Genomic DNA, 14529 nt, shown 5'->3' on the forward strand with positions numbered 1-14529 from the left:
TTTAATGAACATTCTTTAAAAAAAAAATTATGAACAACCTGAAATTTCTTAAATAAAGAAGGTGCAATTTCAACAATATTATGCCTCAGTTCATCATTACACATGTGCATTACAACTTACAGATCAGTGTATGTACAAAGGCACGAAACATTTCATCACAGGTATCTGGAACAGTAGTTTACATTTTTACACTTCGCAGTCATCCCGTGGGCTGGATTGGACCCTCTGGCGGGCCGGTTTTGGCCCCCGGGCCGCATGTTTGACACCCCTGATCTAGATAATGGATTTTTTTTATGGCTTAGCCAGTGCTCATGCATACTACTGTATCAACTGTACAGCATCACACATGTTTAAATAAATGCCCAAGTTTCCAGTAGGTGTGGTATTTTATTTACATTATAATATATTTATCAAGAAAGGCACCAACAACCAAGCCTCCATCTTTACTTTTGGTTTCTTACCCTATACCCTTTCCTTATCTTTGAATATGTAAAATCTTAAAACAGAAAATTGTTTTAAAAAACCTGCCAGAAATCAGACGAACATGAACACATCTTTGAACAAGCAAAGGAAACTATCCAAACAAGACTACAGTGTTGTTCATTACGGTTGTATTATTGTAATAAAATACCTGTCTGGATAAGCACACTCTTGTGGCGGCATTTATTAGGACGGGATGTTGATCATAAATACTGCAAGGACCTGAATGTTGCAGCACATTTACAGACTGGAGAGAAAACTACACCGTAGACCAGGATGGAGCTTGAGGCTGGTGAGTTGAAGCATAAACAGTTTATAAGTTTCTCCCATTACATTATTGCTTTTTTTTCCTGTTAAACATTGACATTTATTATGATTTATTTTCTTGCAAACTTTTCTGACATTTCCTTATGAAAATCTTGGCATATTGTATTTTTAATAACATTTTTTATGGCATTACTATTTTATGATTTCTTTACGATATAATATACAATGACACTTTTAGCACATACTATGACATTCAGTGTTTTTTAATGGCATACAGTACTATTACATTTATAATGAAACTTTTATGGCATGTTAAACTATAACATTTTAATGGCATTCTATACTACGACATTTTATATTAATTATGAAGAAATGTCATAGTATATCATAAGTCATAGGTCATACAAGTATAATATTGTCATAATATAGTATGCCATAACATTTTCATTAAAAAAGTAATAGTATAGTTAGTATAATTTTCTGAATGCACTGTAGGTGTTGAATAGAGGCCCAAGAATGAGCCTTGAGGAACTCGTGTTGTTGTAGTGCGTGTGTAATTACCACTTGACATATCATTTAGTGGTGCAAGTATTCAGTTGGTTCAAAATAAGCACATATCTCAATAAAACAAAAGGCTGGCTTCTTCATGCGATTATACAATTTGTCTATGTTTTTATTATCACAACCCATCATTAATTTCTCAAATGCTCAATGAGGAAGACAGAAAAAAAGATGTCAGTAGGTTATAGTGCCTAGTATTTTATTTCCTGAAGACAAATTTCGTACAATAAAACATTCCATCACATTCCAAATGAAACAATTCACCTACTCTGTAAACCTGTGATCTTGGTTTAAACATCATTTGTTGTCATAAACAATTTTCTTCCAAAAATTGAGAGCAAAAAAACATAATCTATTAAAAACAATGATAATGAATATAATTATAATACAACAGGTGTACTTCCTTCTTGTTCAAGACTTTCCTCTGACTGCAGCCTAGAAGGTGGAAAGTAACTGGGTCCATCATTACTTAAACATTCATGTGTAGAAGGTGCAGCTCCAGAATTTGTCTCTTAATCACATTATGGGCTTTGCTTCTTGTTTCGAGATTTGGAAGAGAGCTGTTGAGCCCTGGATCACAGGATTAACTAGAGAGCAACTTCCACTTAAGTCCCAAAATGTCCCACACATTAGGTACGCAAACATCATCCATGAATAGAAAAACAACCAGCAAAATATTCTAGTAACCACCGTCTCTAAATAACTAAGTTTAAACGTGATGAGAAAATAAACCAAGTTATACTTGTGTAATGTTTTAGTAATTGTTAGTTGGCTATTGAAATATGATAGCATGGTTAATTTATATTACACCGCTTCCCAACACCTTTGCCGAGCTAACGCTGAGACGACTACGTAGCATATGAGAGTGCAGACGATTACTGAGCATGCACTTGTTTACCTGTAGAATATGCAGTTATTGAAGCAGACACTGCAGCTGTCATTAGTATGTATCCCTCCGCCTTTGTCCCGTCTATCAACAGCATATTTCAACCCTTTAAATACTGTTTCTGTTTGAGGTAAAGTAACCAGACCTTTTCTTTTAGCCTCGCCACAGAAGGAACCATTGCATAAAAAAACGATGAAAGCAGTAACAAAAGAGCCGTTTTTCCATAGGACTATACATATACACATTATAATCTTTTTTACAATATGGAGCTGTATATTTGTTGCCACAGTCCTTCATCTGTAAATAGCATTTTCTGAGAAAGAAAATGTACAGCATCGCACATTATCTGCCGTGAGTCCCTGTCGTCCCAGTATCCTACAGGATCTCCTATATTGCTTTAACATTGTCAGCTAGTGACCATCTGCAAGGTCGCATAGTTCTCAATAACATTAAATAATCTAGTGGTGTCACAACATCAACAGATATGGTGCATGGCAAGCAAACTGCTAAAACACAGCGACAAAGGCTTTTTATCCCTTTACCTGGCTGATAATGCAAGTAGGATTGGTTTTTCGATTAGACTGGAACACATATCAGTCAAAGATCAGAGGACCAGAGTGAAAAGCCTACAGTTTTGTCAAAAAAGGCCCCAAAGCCTGAATAAAACATGCAAATTATTATGTCCTCATGCATCCTCTCAAGCTCTGTGCAGCACAATCAGCCACCAGCACACAAGAGTCAACAACCAGACTAAAGTCTAAGCTGCCCTCCCTGGAGTCCCTCAGCTTTTGGAGTCACTTTAACAAGTGCAGCAAGGTTTCTATTCATAGTTCCTGATTTGTTTGAAGTCTGTGTGGCCAGAGATGGAAAATCATTTACAGTCTCCGCAGATCCCTTTGACTATCAAGAGAATCACCAAATATCTGCAGTGCCATAAAAGAACACGTGGTTGTGGATATTTCCATAATGATGAGATGGGCACTAATAAAAAAGACCATTACATAACCTTTCTTTTTCTCAAATTTGTACATACGCAACACTATTATATACCATAGAAATATATAAATATTATAAAATCTCTTCTTTCTTTTTAAACGATGAGCAAGCACTAGCATGCTGCTTGATTCCAACAAGCTCTATTTTTGCTCTAGTCATAAAATCAGTACATTGCAGGATATAGAAGGTTTTAGCAACTTTGTGTAGGTGTAAAAAAACTGAGCAGGAAGTCAGACGTGGGCTATTTATGGTCTGTATCTATATGCTATGTGGCAAAGAGGTGAAAATAAAAATCAATGGGGCTGAATCTGAGCTTAGAACTGTTTAACAGTCATATCTGAAGCTAAGTGAGGCCAGTTTGGTAAGAGATACTTCCCTTTTCACAATTTATTGTCTGTTCTGGACACACTCCCTCCGAGCTCAGCTTGGCAGAAGAGTTTATCATGGACATGAAGGGTTAACCCCACTGCTGCAGAGGGTTGAGTGATGGGTGGTGCAGGGGGGAGGCGGCCATCACGATGGTGGGGCGTTCTGGTATATGGATGCCTTGTCTTTCAAAAGGTCCAGACAGAGATGACAGCTCCAGCTCCCTGAGTGCAAAAATAACAAATAAAATCTATTAATGTCAGAGACGTTTAAAGCTGTATGTACATGAGCCTCAAGTACACACTGCAGCCCACTATCTGACTTATGAAGGAAGGCCATCCCACAAGTACGGCTGGACGGTTGCCATTTTCTCACATTCTAATAGTTAATCTCCAGCCCAATTCTTGCCCTTTGGCGACTACTTTCTCCAATATAAAAAATAGGGACAGCAAACTTTAAGAGTTTTAAAGTATTTGTTGCATTAGTGATATTTAAATATTGCGGTAAAAGTCAGAATCAGACCCAGACAATGCTGCATGTGACAACGATGCATGTGCGTTTACTCATCTGGCTTGACTGATAACACTTAAGAGTCTGTAAAGTATCAGATAAACATAAACTACAAAGAATTTAGTTTGGTTACTGTAATAAAGCTTTTATTCTTATATCACATGGTGAAGCTGACGTATAATAAATAGTAAAGGTATTTTCTGTTTCGGCAACCAAAAGCTGATTCCACTTTTAAAAGTTAGTCTTGAGCGCTGCTGGATATTGAACCTCAATACTTCTTTGGTACTGAATGAAATGTGCATGTACGAGTATCACAAACGTGGCGAAGTTGGCATCAAATGTCTCGTCAGATTTGTAATCTTCTTATTTTCTTCTTTGATCAAATAGTACCTGACTTTTATAAAAATGTTTGCCACTTTTGGACTTTTAGACAACATTTATCTCTATTGTTAAATGAGAATAAAGGTTTTGTAGAAAGCCTGATTCTATTTCTCAAATGAAGGTAATGAATAAAGTAGAGACTTGTCATTGTTGTATTGATACGGAGACAAAAACATCCCACATATTTTGGCTTTTCAAACATAGTTCTTCATCCGTCACTAAGGTGCTTTTTATTGATACATTCTGCTCAGATTTGACTTTGGTTTTTACACGTGTGGTGAACTCACCCTCTGGAGGTTCAGCCATGGGGGGGTTGATACAATACATGTGATAGCCTCTATCACAGTCGTCACAGAACAGAAGCTGATCCTGGAAGAAGACGGGACAACAAGAACACTTTACACATCAGACTTCAGCACTCTACAATACAACATGTGAATGTAGGTGAACTCACGTCATTCTCTGAGGTGCCGCATATGTTGCAGCACTTGCACTCTATGCACTGCCAGCGGTACGTCTTCACAGCAGCCATCATTACAGGAGTGAACTGCAGGCAGGACGGGTGGCCTGCGTGTACAATAATGTTGATCGCTTCACTTTGCTGCAACTGATTCCTTCAGTTTCAGCTGCATAAATTAACAGTTGTTTCCCTTGTTGCTACTCTATTCCACTCTAAACGTACCTGAGCGTCCGCAGTCGGAGCAGGACACCAGCTCTTCTGACTGGCCAGTCTTGTGATTGGTTTTGGAGTCTCCCAGGCAGAAATCACAGTATTTATTAGGCAACGCAAGACCGTCTGGGCCTTTCTTGGGAACTGAGAAACAAGATGAAAACACCCAGAGTGCATTAGTGTACAGTTTCTCAAAGATCCAGCTCTACTTTGAACCCAGCAATTTAAAAAGGTGAAATCTCTGAAGACTTTGAATAATCTCTTACTTTTCGGCTCATTGGGCAGCGGCAGGGCGGGCTCGTTGACCTCCATCTCTTCCTTTTCTTCACCCTCCTCCTCGGCCAGGTGGGAGTGGGCATAGTGGTAGCTCAGGCCAGGACGGTTCTTGTAACGCTTCCCACAGACTGCCACCAAAAGCAGAAAACACAACGTGTATGAAAACAAAGAATCCATGAGTAAAGTCCATGTTATACAAAGTCTGTGGTGAAAGGGGGGGGTTACTCAGGAGAACTTTTTACTTCTGACAAAAATCTTTTAATAGCTCAGCTGAGAGGAACATAAATACTTTCTACCATTGCATCATTTCTATTGTCCAGATTCTTGTATTTAGTAGCTATCATTTATGATAATGCACTAATTGTGGGGCAGATTCATTTTAGAGAATTTAGTGAGTTCAACGGTAACTGTCCATGAGCGTGGTCTATGCAGAATGTCCATAACAGTAATAATCGAAAATGATACATTTACACACACACACACACACACACACACACACACACACACACACACACACACAAAAGGAAATAATAATAAAAGACTAATAATAACAATGTTCAGATGATTAGACCTGTGCAATATCTTTAAAGTTAACCATTTCACACATCAAAGTCTGTTTACAGCCCTCGGGGAATACATGTGAAAAGAAGTTGTGTAAAGCCTTTTGTGGCTCCTGAGCTGCGCAAAGTCTCAAGTGATGTCACTGGAGTCAGCGACGATTTGGGCTGAAGACTAAGTGTGAAAATGAAAAGAATCTGGAGGTGTGGAGTTACAGAGGAGTGAGCAGATTTCTGTAGCCCACCTTCAAGGCTACATTAGCCACTAACAGCATAACACACTCAAACTGAACAGTCAGCAGATTTGCATTGTGGGTTTGAAGCTTTAACCAGGAATAAGAATGCACGGAATAAAATAAATAAATATCTGGTCTGGCTACATTTTCCCGTTTGCTGTAGTGAAGTGATTATTCGTTATAGAACAGCAGGAAAATCCCTTAAAAACCAAACATGTTTCTGTGATATCCTGCTTTTCGTTAAATAACTGAAGCCATTAGCAATGAAATTAAAGGGAAAGATGGAGAATAATGAAGCCGTTTGGGAAGCTGAAGAACACGCTCTGAGTCACTGACGTGTGTCATTACATCCTCTCGGCTTAAGCTCTGCGGTGGCCATGTGTTTAAGCACAGCTTTGAGATAACATCTTTGCCGCTGTAAGCACCACACATCGGCAGATCTTTACAACAATGGTTCTAACTAAGAGTGACATACCCTCCAGCGTTGACATTACTCATTTCACTTCATATGTCCATCCCTCTCAAAAATACATTTGTGTGTATATGACCTCTGTAGGTTGACATTAAAAATATTTTAACAGTTGCTCTGATAACTAATATTTCTGATCTGAATTTGTATTATAATAATCTATGGAGTAAGACAAGCCGGGGGGATTGGGTAAAGAGGATTCACTGACTTCAGGAAGGACAAAGATACCACTGTGTGCAGACGTCGTCACACGGAGCGTGTGAGGTTTGTCATAAGATAACGCCCAAAGACAAACGACTTCTTCTTTCAGTTCCATTCTTTCTCTAATTTTCATTTCCCTTAAAGGCCAACGTTCTTATCTACAACTGTCATTTAAAGGAGCGGTTGGTCTTTTTCGCCAGAGCATCTTGGTGAAGTCGCTAAAGACAAAGTTAGGCACATGCCAAGTGATTGTGTGCAGTGGCAGAATAAAGATTTGAAAAACACTCAAATTCAACAGGCATCAAACCGACTTAAAACTAAAGCAGCAGATCACTCTAAAACACGTGGAACGAAACTTTACAGGGTGCTGAGGTGGTGAAGAGGAATAAATGGGGAAAAGCAAGGAATACACTGTAATGCAGTCAAATTGCACACATCGAAAAGTGAGACAAAAGACAAAGAGAGAAGCAGGATTCAGCCTCTTATCTAAATCTGTGGGACGTTCAGGGCCAGATTGAGGGGCGAACACAGATTATCTTTTGTAAACTGAAAGGACCGATTACAGACTACATCTTATTGGGGTTGATAACATGGTTTTGACCTTTTCTAAATCTATTTAATTAAATTGATTTAAGTAAATGATATAGAACAAAACATTCACCGAATGAACTGAACTACACAGAGAGACATTTATTTGGTAACATGGACAGATAAAAACGGGCAGTGAAGACAAAAGACAAGGTAGACAGGAGTAAAAAGGAATGAGAGCAATATACCTCGTTCAGAAGGTTTTGAAATATGCTTTTGTTTGATAGTGTCTGAAAGAGAGAAGAAAAGGAGAAGAGAGAGCACAGACAGAGACTCAGAGAAATAAGCTCATAGACCGACGGAGGATCAGTCAGTCAGTCAGCAGCTCAAAGTGAAAAGGCTTCACAAAAAAAGGAAAACAAACACATCAAGCAGTACAGATGCATAGTCTGACAATACCAAAGAATTGGAAGAAACATTTCCCCGTGCTCATGGAAAGATTTGAAATGCAAGTTAAAGAAATGACACTAGAAATGTATGATATCATAAAGACAAAAATAAAAACAGCTGAGCCCTGACTAGCTTTAGAAACACATTGGAAACCTCTTACAGTCTTACGGTCGACTGTTTCAAGCAGATTTCCATCTAATTTACATTTATTACGTGAATATAAAGTAATGAAACAGTGAGCTTTGCTACTTGCATAACTTTACAGACTGACTCTACTGAATCAAATGCTTTACTTTTTATTTTATACTCTTGTAAAATAAAATGTAGTTTACAGTAGTTCAAATTATAATTAGGCTAAAGCCTAAAACAGTATTGTGCCGTTTACTTTTACAATAACGTCAGTTGTGCTAATTTCTACATTTTTAACAGGCCGGTAAATAAACTGTAGGCTATCAATGCCTAATATAAAAATAAAATCTCAAATATATAACATAGTGGATAAGCAAATGATTTAAACATCAGTGTATAGAGCGTTTCTGTTACCTGTCAGATGATGTTATTCACAAACAGGAAATACACTGGAACACATTTAGAACATTTACGTGAAATAGTGTAAATAAATGTATATGTGTATAAATGTATATATAAAAAAATATTTGGTCTAAAGCTTCTTGATCACTGTACCCTTGATCAATATTAGCGGTTTCCAATTTTGCTAACAAAGAGCAGAAAGAGGAGAACATGGAGAGAAAGGAGAGAGGATGAAAAGGGAGGCGATAAAGAATGAGGACGCGAGCAAACGTCTTGTATTCAAAACATTACATCTGCAGTGACCCTCTGCTCTGACTTACTGTCACAGGCGTACGGCTTGTCTCGGTCCTCCAGTGCCGCTGTGTCCAGCTTCTTCCTGTTACTGCCCACTCCTCGACCCTGAGGACACGGACATTATTAGAGGCGACAGACAGGCTTGGAACAAACACAAAGAGTCGGGAGGAATTTATGAGAAAGTGTGATCATGCACAGACAGCAGGATTTTTTTTACCTTCCCCTTCCCCTTGCCTCTTCTTTTAGGCGTGTCTTCCTCATAGTCTTCATCATCCAGGTCGTCCAGGAAGTCATCTGGCTCGAGGATTCTCTATGTTGAAGCAATGAGAAAAATGTGATCATTCTCTTGACTCCAAACATAGTTCATGCCTTATGTTGAGAACAAGAACCTTTCTAATCCGAGCAGCAGGGTTCAGGCCTCCGGTGAAGTCACTCTGGTTAGAATCCTTCTCAGACCCTCGGAGCTCTGTGGTCATCCGTTTATCCACGGACTCCCCCTTCAGCAGGGCCTCCAGGCTGCTGCCATCCGCTGATAACAGAGTGTCCTTCTTCAGTCCTACGTCTACCTCTATGAATAAAACACGAATGAGGTAAGACACGAGCACGAAAGCAAAACACTTAGAAGTATGTTTTAGCAGAAGATGCTTCTCATGTCTAACTGAAGCACATCCTGATGCATACAATTGCCCTTACAGGTATACATAACATTTTATTGAATAAAAATAAAATAGCACAACCTCTCATTAGGGCTGACTCAATATCAGATTTTCAACACGATTATCGTGGCCTAAATAATTTATGATAACAATAATATCTTGATATCTATGGAAAATTTAAAAAAAGATAATAATCCTATCAGTCAAATTCATCTTTCACTTTTTTGTAATTGTATATTTGGTATCTTTTTGGCAAATTAATTACACTCAAAATACGAGTGGAATCAGTAATCATAACTGAAGTTGGACATTTATTTTAGAGGCGTTGGATTATTTACACAATATCATCATATGTGAATTATTAACATGATATCAATATCAAGGTTATCGTCAATACTGATGTATCCCGACACCCCTACCTCTCATTAATAAATTATTACTACAAGAGGATAAAATATATGTTCTTTTTCATTACAGCACAGTGTGAAATCTTGCAGGGCTTTTTAAAAAGTCTGGAAAGCATAACCTTTTATCGATTTCCTCTTAAAGGTTGACACTTTAAGAGAAGGTTGATCTGAGATGGAAGATGTGTTACCTGACTTGACAGGAGGGAAGATCAGCCGAGGGTCCTCTTGAGGATGAGATCGTCGTTTCTTCCTCCACCTCCTGGATGGGTAGGTATAGAGCTGCCCTGGAGCCATACCTGAGGGACATCAGAAAAGATGTATAGGGGTACATAACACTGAACCTATTTTAATACAGACATTTTTCTTTCTACTGTTTTATGCCATTTCAAAAAGTTCTTCAAAAAAACATGAAAGAGAGGAGGACGGTGAAATGACAATATGCCAACAAGCCATTTTCATCTAAAGTGAAGCTAAAACAAACCTCCTTGCAATCTTGTACCCATCGCTCCCGTTTCATATTGGGCTGATAAATTATAAGCAAACAATGGGAAATTATTTTTTTTATTCTATTGTTATTTTTGTGTTACCAAAAGTGATTTAATCTAGATTTGGTTAGGTCAGAGCTATGGAATATTAAATTATCCATCCATCCTTTCTTACCTTCACGTGTCGATAAACTACAGGTGATAAACTTATTTTTCAAATACAAAAATATGAAACTAGAATCCATCTTGCAATGGGATCACACCAGCGCTGACGCCAAATCTGACCAGGGGCGTAAAGTTGGGTGGCAATTGGCCCCTTCCTTACTTCATACCCCCCTATTTTTTGGGGCCCTTGATACGACAACATCTGTCTTCCAATTCAGCCTTCATATAACAAATAAAATCTCAAACACACACACTTGCAAAGTTTTGTGACGCAAAATCAGGAGCGCTACAGTAGGTGTCTCCATGACAACATTATGCTATGATGACACACACACAGACTCACTCAAAACAATCCCAGCGGCTGTCATGGCTGGAAATGATCAGTTATTTTATTGGTATCAGCTATGAGAAGCAGGTAATAATCCGTATTGTGCATCCCTGCTTTCAAAAGAGATATTTCACCCTAGACATTGATCTTGTAAAAATGTTCAACAAATCGGACTGAATAAACTAAAAATGTAGATCCTATAGGGAAGCATACGGTGCATTCTGTGGCACACTACATTTTGAGCGTCTCACCTGGTCCCCTGTGTCTCTTTTCCATCCAAATGTAGCAGTTGCTCTGAGCCACACCTGTCTGAGAGTCGAGGAACGGCATTCGGACACTCCTCTCAGCACAGAGCCTTGCATTGTAGTTATGACATTGCTCCATGGCGTCTCTGTAGTACTGCTCTCCCAACCTGACACCACAAACCAGAGCCAGATGCTTGTTATTCAGTCTATTATGGTTAAAACACCAAACATCAGCAGGTGTGGATATTTCAAAACCAGTGCTGTCTTAGTTCAACATTTGTAGTTTTATGTCAGTTTAGTTCAAAGCCTGTTGTCTTTCTCCAATGTGCTGCCTGCAACCTTAGAAAAACTGCTCACTTACAAGACAATGTCTTTGTACTTCAGACTAAATCATTAGTGAGAGTGCAACAGCAGGTGCTCTTTTGTTGGTACATCAACAACAAAGAGCTTGGTAGACAGCAGTCACAAGGGTGCTGTCTTTTCAACATAAATATACTCAAATAAGGCTGTCAGCATATTACCTTTTAGGAAAGCTAAGGCCTGCATCTCTTCCATATCCTTATTTTAAGGATAATAATAGCTTTTAAAAAAGCATGTTCTATACAAGAGATAGCTTAAAGTGCTAAGTATCTGTGTTGCCTTTCTGTTATTGTAGACTTTTTACATTGAAAATAGTTCTAAACAGTGATTGTGTCCAACTCATAAATCTATTATAAATAACATAAAATGTGAAAGATCGCCATGTTTGTGAATATTTCTCATTTTAAGGCCATGAATAACAGTTTCTACATTACTATGTTACCAGGACAGGATTTAAATAATGAGTTGGCAAGGGTCATACACATAACCATTGGAGAAGTTAAAAATCAAAATAGGGTTTATTGACACATTTCCATATGTTACCATGGTTACTAAGGGCTAAATGCTTGTAATTACCGTAAAACGTCTCAAATCAACCACCTGTGCAAAAACAACGGAAATGGAAGCACGTTTTAGTAGAACTGGGTACGGGTCACTGACAACTTTAACTTACATCCCCAAAGAGTAACTATATGCAAAATAGAAATGTGATATCTGCAGTCTCGAGACGAGACGAAATGCGTGATATTCAAGGCCAGTCTTTCATTCATTTTGAAGTAGTTGGCCACAGCTCTCCAGCCTGCGCTAACAACGTTGTGGCCACAGCTTGTTAGCGTGAGAGCCACCTAACGTTAGCTGCTGTACTTAACTGACGTTAGCACCGCGGAAGCCGTTTGGCCAGCGCAAGACACAACAAGGAGCCATAATATCTCTACTAATACATTTATCAACAAATTGACGCAAGTTGTATTACACAGACTCGCAATTCGTGTTTCAGAAACGTCATCTACGTGTCTGCTAACTTACAGGATATGAACACACACGACGGTCCGACGTTGGCTAACCTTACTAAGTCGGTGGAAATGTTGCTAAGCTAGCTAGCGACACGGTCAGTAACTGTATGAACATATTCCCGTTCTGATGTGACCGCGGTGTGTGTCAACTAGACAGGTGTAAGGTGTGTAGAAAAGTCCAACACTTACAGTTTGACAACATTCTCAACAACAGCTGCCATCTTGCTTTAATACACGGGGGAAGTGGCCGCGGGGAGTGGTTGCCCTCTGTTAGGACTTGTAGGCAGATAGAGAAGGAACATAAGACACAGCGCCCCCTACCGGTGACTTAACGTACCAACATTAAAATTACTCATTCTGCACAACGGCCCATTTCAGAATAATGTATGTTATAATTACCAGCAGGGTATTGTTTCCACCTTGTATATATGTATATGTGTGTGCGTGTGTGTGTAACCCTTCACAAAACTTGCAAGATGCAGTCAGAAACTTTACAGGTGTGTGGTTGAGATCAAATACGGGCGTGGTCTGAGCAAGTGGGCGTGTCTGAGTTTGTATGTGTCTGTGGACAGATTTTGTGACCATAAGAGCGTTGCAATAATATAATCCTTGTAACACAAACTGGCAATATAAAATGTAAAAATGTAATATATGAGCATGTGCACAATTAAAAAACGAAAGGTGGAGAGAACAAATTCTAGTGATAGTTAGAAGACTGATAGTTATGCAACACTTTGCTGTGTTAAGTGTACATATTTATCTCCACTAATGTCAGAAAAAAATCACAAAACTTGATCAAAATGAATGTCGAATTAGAAGATGGGTGGGGTCCTAGTAAGGGGGGCAAAGGGACCGTTGCCCCCTCCCCAACTTTCTGCTCCCACTTTTCGCCCCTGGTCCGATTTGGTCTCACAGAACTGCACAGATGTGTAGTTGAGATCAAAATATAGGCCAAGTTCAAAGATGGGTGTGGTCCGAGCAAGGGCGCCAGAAGTAGTGGGGTAGGAAGTGAGGAAGGGGCCATTGCCAACAACTTTACGCCTCTGGCCCAATTTGGCTTCGCGGCTGGTATGATTTTATCACAAGATAGTATTGTTTTATGATTATTGATGCATTTGAGACCATTTTTTGTTTTACTTTATTAACTGAAATGTAGCTTGTAAATTTCACCGATCAATACAGTTTATCGTAACCTATAATAATACATGATACATTATTTGTTGAATATATATTTGATCAATAATCTGAGTCTGAATCTTCAAATTATCAAATAAATAGTAGTGGAATAAAAAGTCATGAATTAGTTACTGTCCAGCACTGGATTGCACGTATGCTGCCTGATCAGACCTCTCAGGACTATGTACAAACAGAGCTTTATTGACATCTCCCTCTCTCTTCTGTTAGTTTTGTTGCTCCTGTTAGGGCAGGACAACTTAAACCTTTTGCATGGAAGACATTTTAACATGTCACAGTGTGAAAATCAGAGGTGTGAGTAAGAAAATCAATGATGGCTGTTTCAGTTTCAGGGTCCAGGTATTGCACATTCTGGCTCACTGTCACAGTTTACTGGGGCACTTGAATAAAACAGAGCTATTGTTAATGTTTTACATTTACAGATTTATAAGCGAAGATAAGGCTGAGACCCGCAGGATTGATTGACGGGGGTTTCTGAGCAATTTTCAGAAAATAAGTGCCCGTCGTCTGATTGGCAAAAAATTTAATTCCTACAGAAATCTCCAAATATTAAAAATGTTGATACCAAACCACAGCATTGATTTTTCTATGGTGCTCCTCGAGGTCTTGGTGTCTTAATGTGATATTTTGAAAGGATTTCTTTCTCAATATAGACTTTTAGATTATGTTATCTTGCATTATTCTTCTGAGGTCTTTCTTTGACCACCATCCTCATCTTCTCCCATTTTTTCAACCTCCAGTAAAGAGATTAAAACCACTGGTTTCTCTCACTGAAGGTTTGCTCTGCTCTGTAGATGATGACATCCTTCCCAGCATGCACCGATTCATCCTAAACCTACCGTATGTTTGTCATTACTCGATCATTCTTAACCTCATGTGCTGCAGTTGCATCAGTCATCAAGGACAGCACTGCAGCAGCTGTCCACATCCTCTACACACCCACACAGCAAGAACTTTATTTGACATGTAGGCTACTGTAGTAACATGTGAACACAGAACAGAATAATACTAATATTG

At 38.8% G+C, this 14529-nt stretch overlaps 1 protein-coding gene across 3 annotated transcripts; it reads right to left on the bottom strand.

The window, feature by feature from the left end:
- Positions 1-1490: 1490 nt before the first annotated feature.
- dpf2 (double PHD fingers 2) lies at positions 1491-12607 on the bottom strand. Of its 3 annotated transcripts, none has more exons than XM_029448238.1 (12): positions 12508-12607; positions 10952-11112; positions 9911-10018; positions 9049-9227; positions 8877-8969; positions 8686-8764; positions 7633-7674; positions 5384-5521; positions 5130-5261; positions 4902-5014; positions 4735-4816; positions 1491-3780 (listed from the first exon to the last, which is right to left on the bottom strand). In XM_029448238.1, the coding sequence occupies exons 1-12, from the start codon at positions 12537-12539 to the stop codon at positions 3704-3706; spliced, it is 1236 nt and encodes a 411-aa protein (XP_029304098.1). In that variant the 5' UTR covers positions 12540-12607; the 3' UTR covers positions 1491-3703. The 3 variants fall into 3 exon arrangements, with proteins under 3 accessions (XP_029304098.1, XP_029304100.1, XP_029304099.1); XM_029448240.1 differs by lacking the exon at positions 12508-12607 and adding an exon at positions 12332-12463; XM_029448239.1 differs by lacking the exon at positions 7633-7674.
- Positions 12608-14529: the final 1922 nt, after the last annotated feature.

The sequence above is a fragment of the Cottoperca gobio genome, chromosome 14 (assembly GCF_900634415.1).
Source record: "Cottoperca gobio chromosome 14, fCotGob3.1, whole genome shotgun sequence".
In the NCBI taxonomy this organism is placed as follows: domain Eukaryota; kingdom Metazoa; phylum Chordata; class Actinopteri; order Perciformes; family Bovichtidae; genus Cottoperca; species Cottoperca gobio.